This window comes from Haliotis rufescens, unplaced genomic scaffold, assembly GCF_023055435.1.
Source record: "Haliotis rufescens isolate VD_foot unplaced genomic scaffold, xgHalRufe1.0.p SCAF_11, whole genome shotgun sequence".
Taxonomy (NCBI): domain Eukaryota; kingdom Metazoa; phylum Mollusca; class Gastropoda; order Lepetellida; family Haliotidae; genus Haliotis; species Haliotis rufescens.
The window spans coordinates 32969289-32994453 of NW_025963791.1; the positions used below are offsets into that span (position 1 = coordinate 32969289).

The window sequence follows — 25165 nt, forward strand, 5'->3', positions numbered from 1 at the left end:
CCGGCCAAAGTTCTGTTAATTACATACATTTCCCCCTAACCTTAAATAATCTATACTAGTTCTGAAGTAAATCGTATTTACCCGTATGAATCGTCTTATGTTATTGCCGATAAACAGAATATGCGCACTTTCTGAAAGTACTGTGTGATAAGTCACGCACCAAACCTGTACTCTCGATATACATGCTGCTCTTACTTAAAAAAGAATATCGGGTTAACAAGATACGTATATTAAAGTACCATGCTTTCCTGATGTGCTCTCATTCTAATTTGAAATAATGGCATAAATAGTTACCACTCATCTTTCAATATTTTTCAAGGTTTGGTTAATCACGAACATATTTGAATATGTACAACATCTATACTTACTTATCTTTATACTTAAAGGCATCAGGTTTGTCTGTCATAAGACCCCGAAACAAATATGTCCAACACAGCCCAATATTTGGCACTTGGCTCCTTGTTCTTATATTTTATAACTATTGTTAAAACAACTGTTTTTTTTCTGTAAAATATGTTCATTTCAGAAATTAGATGTTATTCTAGCATTAGGTCTGTGGTACGTTTACTGCATCAGCATTACATTAAAACGATATTACATTATATAAATCTATACAGAGGAAATACTTAACATTTATCTTTTAAGGAAGAGTGCAGGACGACTTGCTTTATACATATAAATGTGGACATATATGTATGGACATTTGGATGATACAGATATACCTCCTTAAAGATAGTGTTCGTAGATGACTGTAGAAAGTGGAATAATTATGTGAGTAATCGGGTTAATACCACGTTCAGCAATATTTAGCCATATTGCGATATTGGTTTCCAACATACAAGACGGACCATGAAATTATGACTTAAATTTGGACCTGGCTTTCTGGTGTGATGTAACACCCCAGAATCTCCGGTAGAAAAAGGGCTCAAAGCACGAATTAAGATCACGAGATGATACTGATGTATGCATCTGGACATATATTTGCGTAGTATTACTACCTTAATTCATCAGTATATATGTATTTTGCATAAAAGGATATTATAGGATCGACGCTGACATGCGCATATAACCTATTCACCAGTGCTGTAATATTTCATTTCTTCTGACACATATCGACACGAGAAACTATATTTAAATTTAAAAGGAGCCCAAGTGGGATGGAAATTTCAGTCTGAACCTGTTGAACAAGGCTTGTTTCATTTTGGGCTATAGCATTGCCGCAAGGCCTGGGCGGAAGGGAACACCTGTTTGCACCCATCAGATACCAATCACAACTTCTCTCTCCAAACGAAAACAAAATACGAAAAATGTCGGAAGTGTATCCTTCCAATTTTCTATTTAGATACATGTTTTAACTTTATAGTAATTATATGTATCTCATGTATTATTGGTATCTGTGATGCTGGTACCGTTTTGTTGCCATTGTGTAGCTTTTGTGGAGTTATTATGAATATCAAATACATGTCTTGAAATATGGACTTGTGAAAGAACTCATCATTGAATCATTTGCATTTAAATTAATGCATATACCATTTACTTGGCGTGTATGGACATATTATCCATCTACTTATACACACTTATTATGGACATATACAGAATTTCATTGTACCTTATTATTTAAAAAAATACCCGTGAAGATCCGGGTTAGAATAGGCATTCAACAACCTTGCTTGTACGAAGGCGACTTGGCTCGCTGACTTGGTTGATGCATGTCATCGTATCCCAAATGCGTAGATCGGTGCTCTTGATGATAATAACTAAATTGTTTGGTCCAGACTGGATTATTTACGAACCACCGTCATATAGCTGGTATATTGCTGAGTGCGGCGTTAAACAACAAACAATCAAACAAAATCTATATAATTATTAAACACCTTCCAACAAAGAGAAATTAAACTTATATTTTCTAAATATTCTGTTATATTTATAACATAATTTGATTCATAATTTAATTATTGCGTTGCTTTCTTCCCTGTCATTCAATGTGCATGTTCAAACCCCTAAACTTTTAATATTTCATTTTTCATAAATGGCTACGTTAGTGAGTTGCCTAGATCTCTCGTTACCTACTCACAAGAATATATTAAAATAATTTGTTTTACTATCATATTTCTGTTTATCTAATTCATAATACGAAATTGATAATTCATTTATCATAGTATAGATCATATTCGTGTATATCACTATCTGATGCTAAGGTTTTATTTCAGAAAATATAATTAATTCAAAATGTAGAAAGATACACAATTTGCCATTATTTGACTTTTAAACTGTACAAAGTATGATATAATGATCAGAATGCCTGTAACGGGTAGTATTTAAGAAAGAAATATTTGTCGAGAAGTCCCATTTTTCAGATATGCCCTTCAGTAGTATTATTGTACATCTCCAGAGAGAGGTTTACATTGTAGTTCTTATTATTTGTGGATAATTCAAAAAGCAACATAGAAAATATATATGCTACCATGACGAAAGAATACAGAGTATACATAACTCGCAATTCTATATATTCAGCAAACAGCCCAAAACCGAAACTCCACAACATATCCGATTACACTGATTAAGGCTGCCCCAGTTCTCCATGCGATACTGACGCCCGTTCGTCTCCCAGACCATACAGAATAAATTTAAAAGGAATCCAGCTCAAGTCTAGAACGATTTGGCAAGCCTAGATTGCCTTATTTCTATCCATGAAAGTAAGCATTAATAAAAAAATATTGTTCTTGTCTGCTTCAGATTATATTTTGTAGATACTTATTTTAACTAGGAAAATTGTACTGACACCGGCGCTGTCCCTATTGAAACTATATAAAGAATTTCGAATTGCCGTCCATTGTTCGATGTCAATACATCGATGACAAGTGAGGATATCATAAAGTAATCGTTGATGCCGCGCTACACTTTGATAAAAATTATAATCAAGTTGACTGGTGTGTACATTACTACAGTGAACATGTACATGATCATGCCCTAATAATCAAATGCCGTAATGTCAAATACTAATTTAATATTGTGTGATGGATTTAACTGGATCAGTTGTAACATGTGATATTAATATTCCATCAATTTCTTTCCTGGGTGGTCCATCCATGTCTACAAAATGAAAACAATACAATTAAAATGGAGCATAGAACAATTCTTAATTTCAGGCTAGAGCTGTGGAAATCTAGACTTTCCCAATCATTATAGACTTGAGTTGGTCTCATGTTTTACTTTATTCTCTTGGGTCAACGTCACAGCTCATACCATACACTAACAAGACCAGTTTGACCCCCGCCGGAGCTCCCGGAGTTTGGTTATATCATCTAACATGGCCAACTCTGCTCTTAAGTAAACAAGAACCTAATCAGCGAGGGGTCCTTTATCATCCCTATGAGGCTGCTTATAAAAATCTGATATCTTTTCCCAAAGACCTGGTTAATAATATATTTTCTGCTGAATATTCGAAACAAATAGAGTGAGTCGGTACTACATGTACATATGTATACGGTTCTATTTTAAATGACTGCAGCGCTCTATTATGAAAACAATTTGTTTTAACGCCGCTCTCAGCAGTATTCCAGTGATATATGACGGCGGTCTGTTGTATATGAAATATATGCAAATTGAATCTTGAATCTTGAAATTTCCGCAAATAAGTATCACATGCAGTATACAGTATATCAACTGCAATATACTGTATACAACATTCAGTATGTCGTGTGTCGCGAGCTCTGCGCTGGGCTGGAGCACACACTTCCTACACCTCTCCCTTCGGCAAACACATCACGAGGGTTGCAACGAGGTCACAGGTCAGGCGTGCACTCGTCAGTTGTCTAATACGGTCAAGAGTAAGATCTTCCGGAAGACCACTGCACTGGAGGTATGTGGATTATTGAGGAGGTACTACGTGTTTGGAACTGGGAGTTGAACACTAAGCACTTTTAGAGAAGAGCTCACAATAAAACGTTATGGACTCGCGGACGGACTTGTGTTTTCATTTCAAGACGTACATTTATCAGGTTGAATTCCTAACTGTAACAATAACTGAACTTTACGCCTTGTATACACATTTGTGATGGGGCGACAATGCGACAACGAGACATATTTTGACCTTGAAAATGTCGCGTTACGGCATCGTCGCCCTTTTGTAAAATAAAGAAAAGGATTATCAAAGAGCGACAATGCGAACACGCGACAATGCGACAAATGGCCAATTGTCGCGCTTTTGTTAATTTTGACACGTTTTGCTTGTTTTTGTAAAGGCGTCAATGCGACAACGAGACAATGTCCCTTCCATAGTAATCCGTGCAAATAAAACAGAAGTCTGACATGCCAGTTAAAAGATAGAGTGTTGCATAGATCTTCAAGAAGGGTTATCAATAATGGGATGGGTGATGAGTTCAACTGCATACGCTGTGATTAACAATTAAGCTCCGAGTCAATACACATTTTGTCAAATGTATGACATGTATTACGTGAATGAAAATATTGTTTATACTCGTCCATGTTTTTGACGGACAAAATAATTTACATGCTCGGTAAAAGTGAGGACGGGCATCATTGTGTGTTTCCGTGCTTTGTTCAGGTGAACAATTGACTTGTCCTTTGTGTTTGTGACGGGTGTCACTTGTGTGGCAGGATACGCTTACCTTTTCCCGAACACCCATTGGATTACCTGAACCACTGAACATATGTTTTAGTATGTTTACAAGAAATATATTCCAAACAATATCCTCATTAGATGAGAAGATCTTTTACAGAATTACCTCAGTAAGTCAATTACAATGACAGAGCGTTGTAATACATTTACATGAAGTACAATACGTCAAAATGGCCGACACGATAAACGTGACGGGAGATATTTCCGAAGTTGTTAATTAACCTGTGGCTATTTCAAGCCTTTGGCATCACTGATCAATTGGCCGATCATTGAAAGGTGATTGTGAAGATGTGTCAAATAGATACTAAGGTAAATTCATAGATTTCTGTAAATTGTCACTGCGACAGTTTGGATTTTTTTTTCGTGTTTTTTTCTCTCTGGGATGGGTTGTAGCGAGGGTATCCTTAAATTGGCTTGCAACCACGCTTCTGTATGAATTCGTACCAGGAAATTCCAAGGGTTTTCCCCAGGAATGTGGAAGTAGTCAGTGTTTGCGCCTTTTCAAGAATACAGTCACGTGAAGAACGTCATGTGACCGACCTCGCGTCCAAGTCGTATATCTTGCAAACTTCACATTAAAAAATTAGTTATTGTTATAACCAAATGAAACACAACCCATTATCCGATAGGGTAACTGTACATAGCCAGCCGTTACCACAATAAACTTAGTAACATTGTTTGGTTTGACTTCTTGGCGCGTGTCTGAATTCCATTAACATGTTACATATCCTAAAACTAGCTTATCAGCAAATCTCGCTGCACTGCGCGCGACAGATACTAGAGCAAGGCATGCCAGAAATACGAAACCTAAAGCTTCCGAAAGGAAGCCTTGGACATCACGTGCGTCGGGGGACCAGCGCCATCTCATTGGCCGTTAACAGTTGTACAAGGCGGAGCAAAAAGCATCGTTTTTCCGTCCATTTTACGCTTGAAAAACTCGACCCTTTTCTGGACACTTTCTAGACGCTGACCAATTAATCAATTTTAATGAATTTTTAGTCGTTTTTCCGTCCAATGACCATATACGGAAAAAAACGACGTTTTCGTGTTTGCAGTGTATGGCTATGTTGTGGCGTGATACATGTGGATCATGTGGCTTCACTTCCTGATTTGTATAATGCACAATCGGTATGCATACGACCTACGTTCGGTCAGGGGGCTTCGTCCAAACAAATGGGTCTTTTCTGATCAATTAGATTTGAGGCAGGGATATTTCCGCTTCAAATACATTCAAGAAACTACCATGAAACAGTTAAAGTGTGTATACGTGACATACCACAACGAGTCCTGTATTCGATCATGCGATGAAATATCGTGCTTAGATTTGCATAAGTAAACAGTCGACATGAGTGTGGATTACGAGATTTACCGATACCGCAATAATATAGGGCCCGCGAGTCATACCCTGTAATGATACCAGTCACATTCAAATACAATCCTAGTGCTCGCTTCGCATTCATAGAGAGCACAAAGATCTGGTTTTAATGAGAGTGTAGTGACACCAGGTGTATGTTGAGAGATTCATGTCCACATGAATTCCTGGCTTGATATCTGAGTTGAACTTATTACACAGGAGGCTTGGAGGATCACCAAGGTAGGCTATCTGGTGGTGACCTCGGACACAACGAGGAAGCAGTTGTTGAACCAGGCTGACTGCATGGAGAAGATACTAGTATACAAGCCAATCTGAAAATACCATTTGGTCCATTTTCTTAGCTATCTATCTATCAGATGCGTAGAAGCTGATATAGCGCAAGGGTTTGTGGATAAATTTTGCTTCTTTGTGTGATGTTTAGTTTCTGCTTATTCAAGGGTTTAATAAATTATTCAGATTAAATATTGGAAAATAAATATATAAATAACATCCCATGTGGATTCTGGGTTAGAACAGAAGACCACAGTGAAAGAGACTACATGGATCGTGTGGTCATGCTTTTTGACATTCTTGATTGCATGTCATTGTGACAGCATGGGATGTTGCTCATAATATCCATCACTAGTTTGTGTGACCCAGTCTCTGTTACCAACAGGCCTCTGTGAAATAGCTGGACATATTGCTGAGGGCAGGGTTAATTATGTTACAAAGAAGCCATAGGGTGTGTAAGTTAGAATTGGTCCCCAGTAACCTGTTAGAAATAGGCGACTGCAATGGATCGTTTGACGTGTTGTGTCACCATAACCGGACATCATGAGACATTTGTCTCAATATCAACCATTGGTCTAGCTTATCAATAGGCTCTCAGGATATAGATGGAAAAACATACTCAGGTAAATGCAATCATGATTATGTGTGTTTTATTGTGTTTAATGTCACACTCAGAAATATTCCAGCTATTTGATGTGGACTTGTTACTAATAGAGTCTGGCTCAGACAACCCTGTGATTGATATTGTGAGCAATGATCCACTCCAACAGGGTACATGAAACACAATAACTCAGGTCACAGAGCCTGACCACCCGGTCCCTTTGGTTGCCTTTTACAACCAGCATACGTCACTGAGGACATATTCTAACCTGGGATCCCTGTTGTGATCAACAATGTCATTTGAATTGCCCAACTTATGATGAAATATGTAGGACTCAAGCAAATATGATTGTTTGTTGACAAATTGTTGTTGAGGGCTGCACTCAGCATTATTCCAGCTATGCCTGTAATTATTTGAGTCTGGACCAGACAATCCAGTGATTGACAGCATGAGCATCGACCATGCAAGTCAGTGAGCCTGACCACCCGATCCCGTTAGTCGCCTCTTAAGACAAGCATAGTCACCTTTTACAGCAAGCATGGGTTGCTGAAGACCTATTCTACCCCGGATCTTCATGGGTACAAACAAATACGAATGGCCCAAGCATTGAACCTATGGAAAGAACAGAAAGGTTTCAATCCTGTCTGCATCTAATATTTACGAACTAATGTAAAAAAGCTGGAATTTTGGTAACCGGTGTTGAATTCAGTATTCACTCAAGTCTAATTAACTGGATATTTTGACTGGTGCGTGTTTCAGAATGGCCAAGGCAAAGCAGGCTGTACTGAGGGAGAAGAAACAACACTCCCTCAAGAAACAACATCGCCAGAAATGGGCTTCACACATTGTACACATGTCGGGAATTGAATCCTGATCTTCGGCGTGACGAGCAAACGCTTTTACCACTCGGCTACCCGACCGCCCCTGCCACAATGAAGACAAATCATTGAACAATTACCCTTGTTGAAAGACCATCACTGGAATTCACTTAGGCAGTATCCTGAAACAATACTGTTGCTGCTTTTTTGCTTTATTCCAATGTTTGTTTTATGCATTTGCTTCGGTTTCCGAGTCATTTATTACAATCAGACACATTAATTCATAGCAGTTGAAGTAGTCTCGGTCGTCTCGCATCCCAATGTTGAATTCCCTGATTCCACTATGCCCAGCCACATCTGCAGCTAACAAACACCGTGTAGGAGTGCTGGCAGTAAGAGCCATAGTTATGTTATTCATATCATCATTCTGTGATGGACAGTTTGGCTTAGTATGGCTCTTGATAAGATGTCAAATATTCTTCTGTGATTTGAACATGCCACCATGGTGAACGTAAACTGAGAAATGTGCATGTGACCAGAAAGACATAAACGTGTAGCATAACACACGATAACATCAGAAGCAAGATAGGCTTTAATGTCGCTGTAGTGTGTGTGTGAGTAAGTGAGTATGGTTTTACTCCGCTTTTACCAATATTCCAGCAATATCACGACGGGGGACACCAGAAATGGGATTCACACATTGTACCCATGTGGGGAATTGAACCCGGGTCTTCGGCGTGACAAGGGAACGCCTCTACCGCTAGGCTCCTACTCCAACGCCCCTCGATATCACTGTAAGGAGTTGCACTACCCATAAAGTTGATATCCATCAGTTTCTTTCAATATGAGAAATATTTTAGTCACCAATCAAATTTTATTAATTGGAGCCACTGACAACCACACAATAAATTAATACAGGTGAACAGGCAGGTAGATGGCTAATAGGGATGAGAATTACTACCCTAGTACCCGACCCCCTAGTACCTGAACCTACGAAAGTACCCGACCCCTATTAGTTGACCTTATCCATGTATGTATGTATGAGTATGTATGATATTGTGTATATATGATAATGTGTATATGTTTGTATTTCTGTATACGTATGTATATGTATGTGTGTATGTATATGTGTATATCTATGTATAATCAATGTCTGTACATATAGAGTAGGGAAAGGGCCACCTAAGTTTGATAACTTTTGCCCAATCCCGTTGACCATATATGTCAATAAAATATGTTTAAAACAAACAAACCCTATCCAGGTACCCAACCCCCTATTTCCTGACCCTTCCCGGATACCCGACCCCTGTTACCTGACCCTACCCAGGTACCCGATCAACTATTACCAACACTACCAAGGAACCTGCTCTTGTTTTCGAGTTGGGTAGAAAATGTCTGACTGGAAACTGTTTTACTGGAGACCTGGCGAAACTTAAATATTTACCTACATGTATAAAAAGATCTAAACATGCATACACTGAAGTTGACTAAAACCTATCTTTACTCAGACATATATAATTCAGAAGGAATATGTGCATTGTCAGAAAGAAATGCGATTTGCAGTGTAGCCATAGAGTTTTGTTGTTATTGTCATTGAACAATATATCACGTGATTAACCAGCTATCCGGGTAATCCTGTGGACACCCGGATCCATCTCAGGACCCACCCCTCCCGAGTACCCGACCAAACCCTAATGGCTGACAATAAAAGTACGAGGGTGAGATTCTATTTAGAGTGAGTATGAGTTAAAAAAAAATTAACGTCACACCGGCAATATTTCAGCCATATCGTGACGAGAAGTTATTACATATTATCACTAAATAAGAACCTGTCATCGATGGACAGTAAAATAACTAGAATATCACAGATTAATCGTTAAAAATAGCATACAAAATATCACGAAATGTCACAATACAACATAAAAATGAGCTATAGATCACCATTAACCAAAGTTAGGCCACCACAATGGGGACTATGGGGGCTTATGGTACATCTGCTACCTACCTGGTGTCACAAATCTTATTCAAACATTACCTTTAAACAAGTTCTGAGATTTGTGTAAGAATATACCAAATGTTCTCAATCACTAATACTTCCTTCTCTTGTGTATGGTATAACATATAAATATATTTGAACATGAGCTTCAACCTCGTCCAATTAAGCTATGGCCGGACTTACGAAAGTTGAGTATGTGTTGTCCCAGAGAGGTGCCCCACAAGTTCTCCTAGACGGCTACACGTTCACTAAGAACAGGACGAAGAATGAAAATGTGTACTGGAGGTGTGTGAACAGATCTTGCAGTGGCAAGTGCACCACAGTCAGAGACTACGTTCGCGGCACGTCAGAACACAACCATCCACCTAGTGATGACCGAGCAGTGAGATTTGTCAACGCCATAAGGAAGAAGGGCATGGAAGAGACAACACCTATGCAGCAAATCTACAACGACCTCATCAGCCAACAGGAGGACGACTTGGTGCCGCATCAAGAGCTGAGGTGGACCTTCCAGATCAGTGGACAGCGACACAAGATGGAAGAAGATTCCTGTTGTTTGCTGACGGAGAGGACGACAAGATACTGGCGTACTGCTCCGACGAGGCTCTTGAAGCACTGCAGTCCGCAGATAAAATCTTCATAGATTGAACATTCTCTACCTGCCCTCTTCGGTGAAACCAAGTATACATTATTCACGCGATGTCAGGTTCCACAATGTACCCTCTGGTCTACACACTCCTTCCAGATCGCCAGAGAGCTACATACACCAGACTCTTCAACCTCCTCAAGACCAAGGTTCAGCAGACCCTCGGCCGACCCCTAGCTCTATCTGTCATCCAAACAGACTTCGAACTTGCTGCCATTCAAGCTGCCGAGACTGTATTTCCTCAGACTGATGTCAAAGGCGGTCTATTCCATTTCTGTCAGGCAATATGACGCAAAACACAAGAACTAGGACTTGCAGTTGCATACAAAGAAGATGTGGAGGTTCGCAAGTGGATACGACGAGCTGCAGGTCTGGCATTGCTGCCCCTTCTCGAGGTCCAAGATGCCTGGCTTGAAGCCATGAACCAGTGCCCTGACGTGCGCCAATCTGATAGTTATATACTGCAGGGATAATTTTATGAGCGAAGGCTCATCGGCCTCCACATACAAACTAGGTACAGGAGAGGTTCTAAATGATCCAAGACAGAGTCTCAGTCCTTGATGATGTATGCAATCTAATTTCCCTAAATTACTTTGAGCAGCTCCAGCATATACAATTGAACCATAATCTAGCTTAGATCTAATAAGGGATCTATACAGGTGAAGTAAGATTGTCTGATCCCCACGCCACTTAGTATTTGCAACAACCTTTAGTAGATCCGGAGCCTTCAAGCATTTAGTTTTAAGATATTTTATATGAGGTGAAAATGTCAAATGGCGATCAAAAATAAGACCCAAGAACTTGGTCTCCTCAACAACCTTGATGGGGGCACCGTTTAACAGTAGTTCTGGGTCTTTATGCGGTCTATAATTTCAACAAAAATGGATACAATTTGTCTTTGCTTTGGAAAATCTAAAACCATTCTCAAGCAACCACTTTTGGATTTTATTTAGGCAAAGCTGCAGTTGCCTTACTATTGTGTGCATGTTTTTGCCACGAGAAGATATGTTGAAGTCATCTACACAGTGTGACCCATCAATTGAGTCATTCAATGCCTTAGAGAGACTGTTAATTTTAGTGCCGAATAATGTGACACCATACTGCCTTGTGGGACACCCTGATCCTGATTGTAATGGTCAGACAGGTTGAACCCACACGGACTTGAAATTGTCTGTCGGTTAAAAAACTGGATATAAACCAAGGCAAACGATCCCGCAATCCAAAATCATGAAGATCTCTTAAAATGCCATGCCTCCAAGTTGTATCATAAGCTTTTTCGTAATCTTAAAAAAATGGATACAGCATTTTGTTTGTTTATAAAGGAATTCTTATGAACGATTCCAAACGTACCAGATGATCAATGGTACTTCTATTTTCCCGGAAACCACATTGTATATCTGTGATGAGATGATTGGTTTCCAAATACCAAACTAATCGATTGTTCACCATACGCTCTATAGTTTTGCAAATGCAACTAGTGAGAGATATAGGACGGTAATTAGATTTATCATATAATATATATATATTTATCATATACCGGGTAGGTTTCTCGGCAGGTTAGAGCCAACGGATAAAAACGATATCCGTTGGGGTCATATGCGGATAGAGATGCAAATATCAAAGGTCAAGTAGGGACTACTTTCAGTGTTTATAAACAAACATGGCGTCGCCCTTGTTATTCGTCGATCGAGTCAGAATTAACCATCGGGAATCTGGATAATCTACAGGTATAATTGCTATCATTATCAAAAGAACAGTCTAATATACGGGAAATCAGTGTCTAACTGTGATGTAGCTAAGGAATTTTTTACGTTTTGGCAACTTTGGAGATATAAATTTCGAAACAATTTTGCGAGGGCACTTGGCCTAGCCAAGCGGGATCAGTAGCCATATCTGTGCTTGTAGACCAAGGCTCGCTAAATAAAATGTTTTTCTTAATGCAGGATATTTACCATCTCCAAACACACTCGCGTGATAACCTCTATGGATCTTTATGATCCCGTCCAGGTTTTGGTACAGGGACTACAATCGCATCATGCCACGAAGGAGGAAAAATCCCTGATGTCCAAATATCATCAAATATAACTGAACCAAATTAAAAACTTCACAATCCTAAAATTTTAACATTTTGACCAGTTATCATTGTGGGCCAATATTGTGTATTTAAACAGTAATGGCCACGTATTGTCTTCAGATAACACCCGTTTTTGTGCAGGTGAATCGATCAAAATCATGTGCACAGCACTATAGTGGCAAAAGTTTTTTGTCACGTGCAACTGGTCACGTGGCCATAAAACCGCACATGTTTTCAGCCAAACTTGTTAGCAGTCATTAAAAAAACCAAAAAAACACAAGAAGTCTTTACGGCCATTTGTCATGCCACGCCTTTCTAATGTGCAACGTGAACGTGCCATCGGCATGTTGCAGACGGGAACGTCCGTAGCTGAAGTCGCAAGGACGATTGGTTGTAGTCGACGGACTGTTTATGATTTACAGACGCGTCTACAGCAAACGGGTACCACCGCCGATCGCCCTCAGCCAGGTCGACCACGTGTGACGTCACATGCAGAGGATCGTCAGATTGTCTTACGTCACCTCCGTAACCGATTTTTGACGGCTACATCAACCAGAAATGAACTGTTAAGGGGTAGACTGAGTGCGCAAACTGTTCAAAACTGTCTGAGAAATGCTCACCTTCAAGCACGACGGCCATACTGCGGGCCGATTCTGACTCAATTACACAGACGTCAACGTCAATTGTGGGCACAGCGACACTTACGATGGACACAGGGGAATTGGAATCAAGCCGTCTTCAGTGATGAATCCCGATTTAATCTTCGATTTGCTGATTGTAGGTCGAGGGTGTGGAGGCGCCGTCATGAACGTTACGCCCTGTGTTGTGTACAGGAAGTTGACAGATTTCTAGGCGGAAGTGTCATGGTGTGGGGTGCTTTCTGTGGCAATGCACGTTCCAGGCTTTTTGTCATCCGTGGCAACCTCAACGCTGATGCTTACCGCGACCAGGTACTGGCACCAGAACTTCTGCCTTTTATGGCAGCACATGGACCTGGTTTGATCTTCCAACACGACAATGCCAGACCCTACACAGCAATTTCGACAAGGAATTTCCTTCAGAATGTGGGAGTCAACGTCATGGACTGGCCGTCAAGGTCTCCCGACCTCAATCCCATCGAACACGTCTGGGATGCTCTTGGCAGAAGTCCGCGCACTCTCCAGAACCAACCACAGAATTTGCAAGAACTTGGCACCATTTTGCAGCAACAATGGCAGATTAAACATGTTACATTTTTCTGACATCACATTAATCTGTGTTCTTAAGATAGGTTTCTTGTGAACACATAGCTGATGGTTTAGAATCTTGAATTAAAAGCTGTAAATCATGAAAATTATTTCTAAATCCTCTACAATTCCATTAAAGTATGTTGGACGATTGAGTCATGGTGGCTCAATCTGCGAACGCTCACGTACACGTGAGGAGGAAGGACTCCTACTTCTGCTCTGTGACGATGGTGTTACATCCATGTCCAGAGCATCAAAGGCGTTATGAACAATTATCTCTGAAGATGAGGAGTTCCTGGTTGTCTGATTTCTATTAAGTGATTTTCTTTTTCTCTCTTTTCTGGTCAAAGGTTGCATGTCTGGTTTTACAGCATCAGATTCTTTAGTGACAAGCACTTCAGCATCAGACACCGTATTGTCTAGTTCAGAGAGATTCCATCAGGATACTAGCATCTTAGACTATCAATAGTGTACATCTGTACGCATGTGCGGCGTGAGTCCCAGGAAGCCGTCAGCCTGTACAGACGTCTCTTAGTATATCAGTAAACAGTAATAAACCAAACCCCGCGTTCGTTATGCAGTTATCAGCTGATACGACAACCTGAGAACATTACAACTGTAATCATAGACTTTTTTTATTTGTGGAAAAAATACCTTTTGCTCGTGCTGCGTGCAAATGATATTTTTAAATGAACCTATGATTAAGTATGTAACACAAAACAAAGTAAAACTAATTCATTTAAGTTTTCATTCATCGATTTTATTTGAACTGGAGTCACGGACATATCACGGGCTAGACACTGCGAATTCAAAGCACGTCTCGCAGGCAGTTCGCTGGTGGGCGTGGGCTAATTTCTATTTATTGTGTCTATAGACGTACACACTTAAAAATCTGGTGTGCATACTTTGCATCAGTCTGCATATAAAGTGTGCACCTCCAAAACACAAAAATATATCTCACTCCATAAATGAGTCAACAAAAATAACTTCATACGCTGCTTAGTTAGTCATCAACACAAACCACTGTAGACCATACAACATCTGATTTGTTTTACTGGAGCCCGAGCAAAAAGCCGATATACGTATAAAACGATCTGGTCATGCATACACTGAAGTTGACTGAGGCTTTATCTTTACTCAAACATGTAGACGTCAGAAGGAATGTGTGCATAGTCAGAAAGAAATGCGAACATTAGAGATGTGTAGTTTTTTTTAACCATGGAGTGTGTGTGTGTGTGTGTGTAAAGTAGCGCTATGAAATGAAACCTTTATATGTCTGTATTTTGGGCCACTGGCCTCTATACTGAATAAATTGTCTTGTCTTGCCTAATGTTATGTGTAATGATGTGAAAATAATGTCTATGGATACACCTTTGTATGATCATTCACACCCCAATCGGAAAAGACCATTTTGATTTCTTATAGTGCATTTAACACCAGCGATACCGATGATTGAAAGCATGCAGTGGTTGATGTGACTACATGAAGTTGATTTCGTGTGTCTGACCTCCACCACAAACATACAGTGTGTCATGTCTATCGACATACAATCCTTGTGGATCACAGTCAATGTCCTGATGATCTGTGACATAATCCCCTGTCTCTGTCAGCCTTGTAACATTACTGATGCCTGCAAGCAGGATGTCTCCTGTTAGAGTAGTTGAGATACCATAAGGGCTAAGTGCTCTGTCTCCAGTAGGGGCGTATCTCCACACAACATCCCCCTCTGACGTCACACATGTCACAGACTTCTTCCCCCAGTCAGACACGAGTATGTTGCCCTTGTTGTTGACACAAATGTCGGTGGGGGAGGCAAACAGCGTCTCATTGTTGTGTGTAGTGACTGACCTCAGCACGTGTCCTGCCATGTCCAGGATGTCAACACAGGCGGTAGTACCTGCTGCTAGAGATGAAGGAGTCAGAACAGCGAGACTGTAGTAGTCCATGCTTGTTGTGATGGTTGAGAGCAGCACCAGGTCAGGGGTCACTTCCACTGTAACAATCTGACTTGAGTCAGGGACAGTAACCATCACCTGCTTCTCCTTCAAATGTGTTGCACCACATGGAAAGTTATCCAGGGGAAGTTTACTTTTGCATGTCAAGTTGTTTCTGGTGTAGAAGGATTTCACACACTTGTTATTTAAGTCAGTGACCACAACTGTCTGTATGCCATCTACAACCAGAACTGTGACGTCACATAGAGCAGGCTCCCCCTCATCACCCGCCATCCTCCCATCTATCACGTCCATCAGCACTGGAGAAGGCAGACATGTGCCCTGATCCTGGTATGTGACGTCAATCCTCCCCAGCTGTAGGTCATCTAGGATGTGCTGGACGTTGTCAGTGTCAGGTGTAAACCTGATTTCATCTATTCTCCGTGTGTCTGCTGTGTCTGTGTCCCTGACATCCCCCAACTCTACAGCCCCCGACTCCCAGGCCTGATACGCGTCATACAGGTCCATCTCACAGTCCGATACCAATGCCTGGTCAATGAACTCACAATGTTGTCTGTACATCTGCATCTCAATCTCTTCAAGTTTTACATCTACTTTAAGTTCCTTGGTTTGTTTGTCTGTAATATCCTTGACTTCATTCATCAGTTGTTTTCCTTTCTGCTTGATGTTGGCGATGGCTCTCTCAACAACAGATTTGATATCCTTTTCTACTGCTATTTTGTTTTTCTCAATTCCGCTAACCTTCTTGTTTGTTTTCTGAACAATTGTATGTTTTCTATGTATTTTCTTTGATAACTGTTCCGCGCTTTTTCTCAAGTGGTATTTCATAGTTGGCATCATTGACTCTATGGTAATGACAGACTCACATTGCCTGTGGTAAATAACACAACATGTCGGACACACAGCTTTGTGGCAGTCTTTACACACAAGCTTTATAACCTCATCCTTGTGTTCCCTGCACATGACCTTGCGTCTCCTCTTCACCTTGACCTCTCCTGAAAGGTCACAGATTTCATGGTCATGTGATGCTGGACTTGCACGATGTATCTTGACACATCTCTCGCAGAGGGACACTTGACACTCAGAACACCATGAGGCTCCCGGTGTTGTCTCCCCTAACTTCTCACACACAGAGCAACATGAAGCAGAACCTGTAAGTGGACATTTCTATGGTTAATGGAGATATCATAACTGTATTTACATAAATTACGAGATAGAAAATTCAGGAAAAATTGTTCTTTTTTTAAAGTTATTAACAGTGCTTGCGGTATAGGATTGGTGATAAAGTGTTGTCTTGTCAGGGTTATTTGATATTCTTGTGTGTGGGGAATAGGGGTAGATTTTGGGAGCCTAGGGTTTGATCAAAAACTTAAACAATTGCATGAGAAAATGCTTGAATAAAATTGTTATGCTTGAGACATTGGCTGCCATAAAATTACACTGTTAATAATTTTATGTAGGCTTATAGTTCTGATCAAAATGAAACCGACCTTTTGAAATGGGATTTTGTATTGAGGTTAGATATTTTCAGCCCCAGCTACAGAACCTGATATTTAAAAAAAATTATAATAATTTATATATATCTTTGAGCCTGAATTTGTTTTAAGAAACAAGTACTGGCAATTTTTTTCTCTCAACAATTTGAAGCATAATTATGTTTTTGAACAACATTTGGGGAGAAAATATTTTTTCGATAATATCCCCGCCTGAACCCAACCCCTGAGAACATCAAATGGCTGCGCCCTTACAATTAACTTTACATATTGTAGACATGTTTAGCTATTTTGTTTTCAAGAGCATTATCGATCACCTAGTCACAATAACTGTTATGTATACTAGTATTTATATATATTATGTCCGCATCATATTCAATGTTAATAATGAACATGTTATCATAGCTAAAATATATAGTACGCCCTTCTTAAAGTGCTTTGGATACAGTAGAGACATGCTTTTGATGGATAAATGTGTATTTTCTGGTGTTTATTTGAGTCAATTGTTATCATTGGAACAGTGTCTCACTGCAATACTGTAATTATACTATATATCTAAAAAAACATCAACTACCATTAAAATGCACATGTAATCAATACCCGTTTTGACAACGTCGGCTTGTGTGTCAATCAGCCCCTGTATAATGATGCTTGGTTTGATCTGCCCCGCCCACTCCTCCACTGGCCGGCTGGGGTGGGGGACCTTGGTATCTTGTCGACAGAAGGCACAAGGGATCGTCTTGGACTGTACAGCATCTGGTCTGGTTTGGATGTATGCAGTGACACATTTCCTGCAAAATGTGTGATCACACCTCAGTGTACAGGGGTCTGTGTACAGTTCCTGGCAAATCACACAGGTGAGGAATTCTCTCACTTCCCCAATCTGGTATACAGCCATCTGGAAAACAAGAATGAAGGTCACAAAAATCATTGTTCATTTTTTTTAAAAATATGACTTTGTCGTCCCTGTAATGGGGCAGTTTTGGTTGGTACATACTGAAAATATGTTGTTGAGAGCCACTTCGGACTTACCTTCCACATCAAGCCAACATGGTTTTACGGAAATACTGTTCAAAGAGGGATAACACCAAACTCATTCACGTGTTGAGTGCATAATTTAATATGTTGAAACGTCTATTATTCGATGTCAAACGTGTAGTTTGTCTCTGAGAAGTCAATGGTGTTTCTATGCCGAAACAACATCACAGTCAACTACACAATAGCGATCAGTATTATATGTAGAGTGTCGACCAGGCAAACCAACTGCTGACATCATGAGCATCGAATCACCTCAGCAGGGTACGATGAGACACAGCCAGCCATTTCTCACATTGTAACAAACGGTTCAAATTGAGTCACTCTGGTGATAAGCGTTGGTTACTTGATTATATTCAGCCACAAGTGGGGTAGTCTCTCAGTAAATCAGACTTTAATATTCTTTTAAAATCAAGTGGAAGTTTTAACCAAAACTGATAAAAATGTGTTCCCAAATTGACTATATACATAGTGCTATAGGAATACATTATTCTACATATATTTATATCACGCCAACAAGGCGTTTTAGAAACGTAGGTCTAATTTAGGTATTTGTTCATACTTATGTTTTAACTAAACTTCCCCTCATAATAGTTGAAATCATTATCTAATGACTAACTGGTTCTGCTGTTAAAAACAAGGTTGCTGTTTCCGCACACTTAAGGATTTACCTTGTAGAGATGAACTTATACTAAGTACATGAATTATTGTGACAATGTGAGGTGAGGCTTAATTAATGCCAATTAAACTCACACAGGTTTGACATTGTCGTCATTATTTGAAATGCACACGTGATTGAACTTTGAAAATCTACCAACAGTCAGTATAAATGAATTAATTATGTTAACACCAAGCCTTGTGAATGTGTGTTTTTTCTGGGAGAAGGGTTGTCAGTATTAGATCAGATAATCGACAGCGTTTCCGTTGGGAATATTCAGTTAATTCTGCATTCGTCATTTTCGAATTATCGAGTTGATGCATGTTGAGGTTAGTTGGTGTCCTTGTACTATAACTAAAGACAGTTCTGTACAACTTAACCCGAATTATTACATGAAGCAACAAACACCCCAAATCTTACCAGTTTTCATTCGCCTCCACTTGATACCGGCCTCAGTAAGGATCGAACATAAGATCCTGAGTATCGCCTCCCTATGTATTAAAGGCTCAGCTCCATCATATCTATCAAGTTTAGTGAGAGAATATGTACCATCTAGATACCCCAGATCGACCAGCGTCTCAATGCTTACCATACCACCAACATGCGACCACAGACGCTGTTCCTCCACATTTGCTTCACTTTGAAACAATCAACCTCTCACCATAAAAACATACTTGTTCAATCAAACTACTTATTTTTGTAAGTATTGATTTTGAAAAAAAACGGTCAGACGAAAACCATCACACTAGACTTATTTGCGCACGGTTTAATCGTATGTAACAAAAAATATGACTGTATGCCTTTCCTCATATCGAATAATTAATTGGATTTCGAACAGCTCATCACATATCAATTTGTGTATCACTTTGCTTTTTGGATTGTCCTGTGGATTTATAATTATGAACACAAGTCTTCTCCCTTTCTCGACATATGTAATATCGATGTTGGAAGGATGTACGTTGAAGTTACTGTAAGTGTTCCAAATAAATATTTAAATTCAAATTAGTTATTTTCTGTAAGAGGGAATTGGGTTTTACTTTGTCTTGCTCATAGTTGGATTTTGAAAGTTGGAAATATGCATGAAAGAAGAATGACAACTTTTAATTTATATTTGATGTTTGTAATGGGCAAACAAGAACCTTTATCTTACCTCGCCCCTTGAGTCAACTTCAGCCTTGCAGTCAGTTTAAGTTAAAGTCTTACTAAGACATCATTAATGCCAGCTTCATTCACTCCGGAGTGACTTGTAAACTTGAAATTCAGAAAGTATTGTCAGAACGGTGATGAGACATGTTCATAACACCTCATCAGTCTATAAATAGAAATGTTTTCGCAAGCGTGTGGTAACGATTGAAGGTCAATGTGAAAACGACGTCCAAGGAAGCTTGTGTACACAATATCATGATATGAATGTATTAATTTGAGAACGTTTTCAGGGTCCTCAAAACAATGAATACTTTATGTCAATTATTTATAAAACAAAGAATGTTTCAATGATAAATATTACAATGCTTAATTAAAACAAGCACGAGGCAGGTTGAATGTAGTAGGACAGTGAGAGTGAAACCCCGTTAATCCAGGTGTCACCATCTGTGGGGGCGGGGAGGGGATCTCCAATGATTTACAAAACTGTAACCACTAACTATCAAAACAAGGGCATCTGTATCTAACATCTGTATGTGTGTGTGTGTGTGTGTGTGTGTGTGTGTGTGTGTGTGTGTGTGTGTTTGTGACTGTTTGTACTAGTCCGGACTGATGCCGATTTATAGTGCAGGCACACTGTGATACGATGCCGCAGTTGAATATGAATACTCACACACAGTTTACTGATTTCGAGCCGACCAGTCCTTGTTTTAGCCTCTTAATGCAGAGTGTCGGTCGGGAATCGAACCCCGGACGCTCCGCCACTAGAAAACGGAGGAGGCCACATAGCCACTGAGAAAAACATCAACAAAAAGTCTTTTTCCTAATATTCTCTGTGTATTACAATGTCTGTTTATTCAATGTTTGCAAATGCCAAGTGACCAACATATTTGGTGTATCGCTAAGGTCACTTTGTGTAAAGGGGCTCAGGTACACACAGAAGAGTTTACGAGGCCTGCACTGTGTCACCAGTTTATATCTTGAGAGATAGTGACGCTGTGGCCTACAACAGTATTGTGCATGTGGTTGCCAGCTGTGTCCTGTGTCATGTCATATTTGGTATCATGATCCCATTAACGTGCGAATGGTCAGCGAGCAGGTGCAACTTTTAATCTCCATACATCGATTCAATATCTGCTTTATCTGTAACCTATAGACGAAAGTTTCTTCCCGATATGTGGATAATCATATCGACAAACATGGCTGTACATCACCATATGATAAATGGGACAGTTCACTCCAACACTGTATTCAAACGCGGTTTCTGAAGCTGAGTGAGATCAGGTTGAAAAATTGAACATCATTGATCGAGATTATTGTAAGAATGATATGACAGGGTAAAAAGATTACCCTCGTGTGATTCCGAATCCTAAAAATCAAATATGAGGAATGTGTCGTATGCTCGTTACAGGGTCGAACAATTCAAATTTTATTCTATAAATTTTGATATTTATGACACGGAAACACACTCATGTATTATACTCTACATGTGTTTTGTTTTGTTTGTTGTTTTGAACGCCGCACTCGGAACTATGCCAGTTACATGACGACGATCTGTAAATTATCGCGTCTGGACCAAACAAGGTTGTGACTGACATTTAGGTAATTAGGACACGATGACATGATACAATACGACAAGCATTGATTGCCGAAGACCCATTCTAACCCGGATCTTCACGGGGAACACATAAATGCATGTGTTAGCCATACATGTCAGTATATACTGATACAAATCAACTTCTTATTCAGGAATTTTTAATGCGAGGTCATTTTTGTGAAAATATTTTGCATAAATGTTACAGTGTCCAATGCTGACATGATAGATTGCGTTGAACTGACAGGTTGTTGTATGAAGGCAGTACATACACTGGTGTATAGATGGGAACAAAAGGATAATGCCCCATTCCTGCAGCTTTATGCGAGTTTGATAAAAACTGTTCATATATGAAATACAACAAAGGAAGATACGAGTGTCAGGGTCTGGCCGTGAAATGGGTGTTTCCAACGGCAAGAGCTACATGTACGATAACAAACGTTTTCAAAAGACACTTGCAATTACCTTGCCAGTTCTCCTATGAGCATTGTAATGTCAAGAGCCTATCAACAGCAAAAGTACAGCCGCAGTTCTGTGCACACAGTAGGACCAGAGTTCACTCTCTACAACTATCTAGCGGTGGTTACCGTATCGCCTCATCCCTTCATAGTATAGAAACAGTTGGCCTATATGTCTCGACTGAGGACTGCGGGTCGACCAGTTAGAAAATGACTTACCCTTCTTGATCTCCGGTTGGCTATAAATAATAAAATATATATTTGATGTCTTATCTCTTCCTAAATCATTTACCCCCAAAATATATACTTTGGCGGTGCTAGCGAAACATCGACCAATCTTAAATATTAACGAATGTTTATTAATAATGTGTTAGGTAATGATTTGTATATTATGGAATTATTCCATGTTATGTCCAGTGCCAACACCAAACCTACCTCTCAGTTGTCCCCTGTCCCGTGTTGATATGATATCTTTCCAGTCACAAGATCAGTATACGCCAAACCATGTGATCAAACCAGACTACTAATGTTATCTATGAGATAGGCCTTCACTTTAGAAGATAAACAGAAAGCAGAAAAATAGTGCAGACTCCTTTTCAAGAAGCTTTGAGTGTATCTGAAGCATGTTTGGTGGAAGTAGTGAACTTTCTAAGCCGAATTTCCATCGTAAACCCAACGTGTTTATGCTCCTCCTTGCAAGACATATATCTTTCAACTGAGTCTTATGGTAGCGTTAACCTGGTACGTTGGATCAACACTATGGGTAAGGGAGGGAAATACTTATGGGTTTTTAGGACAAATTGTATAAAATGTTGCAGTAAAGTTAAACGTCCTTTCGTAGATATAAAAACGAAAATGCGTCGGGTACGTTTCTGGGTTAGGCAAGGATATATCCTGTTCACTTTCACTGTGTTACTTCGCGTCTTCTACAGAGATACCTTTAGCTGATATGTTACTGGCCTTCTTTGAATTACAACCGTATAAAAATTCAATTGATCTTATTTCAGTCATGTTTCACATAATATTTAAAGATATCAAAGCAAACAGAGAAATACTTGTCATACGGGCTATATCCCTAACTGAATAACCTTGACCTTGTCCACAACGTTGCCAAGTTCACGTGCACAGCGAACTACATTCGCTACACTTTAATATTAGTATGGACATCTCTGAGATGTGCCTGCAATGCTAATCATCAGCAATCGGCGTATCGCGAAGGTTCTGCGTTCAAGAATCACGCCACGAAAGAGAAATAACAATCCGAGAATGGTGACTGAAACAACCATAATTGGCAAATTGACTGAGGAGTTCCAATAGATATTTTCACTGTTTACTTTAGCATGGGAAAATACATTGTATGTGTTTATATATCCTGAAACATCAGCAAGCCCTGTTTCCTGATAGACGAAGCCGTCGAAGGCTGACCATGATGTGAGGTTTCAAATTTGTTTGTAAACATAGTAAACACGTAAAATAGTCATTCGAACTATTTTGGCTCTTATTTTTACAAGTTGTCAATTCCTTAACCCGTCTTGATTATCATGAGTTCGTTTTCGTCAACATATACAGTGAGTCTCTTGTGCAGGATTAAAACACTGTCACAATTTGTTTCTCAAACACACTCTTATAACATATGATATAGACCTTGGAAGTGATCATAACCTTGTTATAAATGAAGCTAGAGGCATGTGACTTTCTGACTTTAAAAGGCCAACAATACTCCAACTTTCTGATGCAACGTTATATTTTAAAGCAAGTCAAACAAGTCAAGATTATAGTCCATTATACGGAAACTCTGAATCTGTGAAGAAAAAGCCAACCATCTTTTCAAAACTTTCAACATTGTAGTGTTCTTGTCCTTTAAAGTTGTCCTGAACTAGATAACGTGAGGGCTGAAAGATGAACACAGATATTGGTGAGGTCAGCTGTCACCTAATTTGGTGAAGTCCAAATGGTTCTGGATATAGTGTTGCATGTGGCAAAAGGGTTCGGGACATTTAACATAAGGTTGGGGTGGGTCTGCTTGCATTTTGGCATGTAATGCAAACACCTGTTTAGTTGTTTTGTTGTAGTTGTGTATGACGGCACAATGACTTATCCTTGCCCAGACGTGCAGTACTGGGATACATTCCATGACGGATCTGTGCTGTAGGGAGACTTACGTAAGAACAAGTAAAAAATACAGTCAACAAAAGTTATTATAATTGCATGCATAAATCTAATTGTGTTGATAGACATCATATAATTGTTCCAGATTCCTTGACCGTGTGCTTTGTTAGAATATTCTTAAAGATTTTCAACAATTATGATGTGTTTTTCAAACCTAACACTTTGGTTTTAGCGTCATGATATGCTCATAATATTTCAGACTCATTCATTAAGCAGGTTCAAAACATAATTCGAACCTGAACAGACAGGCAGATGACTACTAGGGCTGAAATGAGTCCAAATTTACTACCTAGGTACCCGACTCCCTATTACCTGACCCTACCCAGGTACCCGACCCCCTTTTACCTGACCCTACCCAGGTACCCGAACCCCTGTTACCCGACCCTACCCAGGTACCCGACCCCCTGTTACCTGACCCTACCAAGGTACCCCTACTCCCTATTACCTGACCCCACCCAGGTACCCGACCCCCTATTACCTGACCCTACCCAGGTACCCTACACCCTGACCTGATCCGACCAGGGAACCTGCTGTAGGATTCGAGTAGGGTAGAAAATGCCTGTTTAGAAATGTTTTACCAGAGCCCTGGCAAAAACCCTTTCGATACATGCATATACGAACTGATCATGCATACACTGAAATTGACTGAAGCTTTACCTTTACTCAGATATATAAAAGTCAGAGGAATACTTGGATCGTCAGAAAGAAATAGGAAACATTAGTGATTTGTGGTGTAGCCATGGAGTTTTATTGTTATTGAACAATATAGCACGTGACTAAACGCGGGTTCGGGTAATCTTGTGGGTGATCAGATCCAACCCAGGACCCACCTAACCCAGCCCTAATGGCTAAAAACAGAAGTGTACGAGGTGAGATTCTGTTTCCAACCTTTTCAGCTGTAAAGAATAATATCAAATGTCTCCAGTGTAAAAAAGTACAACTGACCAGCTCCAGTGGCAGAGAGAAAAGGTATGTCAGTTGATCGTGACGTCATGGTAACCGATGATGTCAC

At 39.8% G+C, this 25165-nt stretch overlaps 2 protein-coding genes across 2 annotated transcripts in view; both read right to left on the reverse strand.

The window, feature by feature from the left end:
* LOC124132486 (tripartite motif-containing protein 2-like) overlaps positions 1 to 25165 on the reverse strand; it is a 77253-nt gene that overhangs the window by 46641 nt on the left and 5447 nt on the right. The window lies entirely within an intron of this gene.
* On the reverse strand, positions 14878 to 22454 carry LOC125378017. The gene is made up of 3 exons (XM_048392612.1): positions 22420 to 22454; positions 17697 to 17994; positions 14878 to 16754 (listed from the first exon to the last, which is right to left on the reverse strand). The coding sequence occupies exons 2-3, from the start codon at positions 17992 to 17994 to the stop codon at positions 15127 to 15129; spliced, it is 1926 nt and encodes a 641-aa protein (XP_048248569.1). The 5' UTR covers positions 22420 to 22454; the 3' UTR covers positions 14878 to 15126.

Excerpts from the sequence above, each read along its gene's own strand:
- LOC125378017 (XM_048392612.1), bottom strand. The coding sequence starts at position 17,994 with ATGGCTGTATACCAGATTGGGGAAGTGAGAGAATTCCTCACCTGTGTG. Across the intron at positions 16,755-17,696 it reads AGCCGACGTTGTCAAAACGG|GTTCTGCTTCATGTTGCTCT; the intron begins GTATTGATTACA and ends GTCCACTTACAG.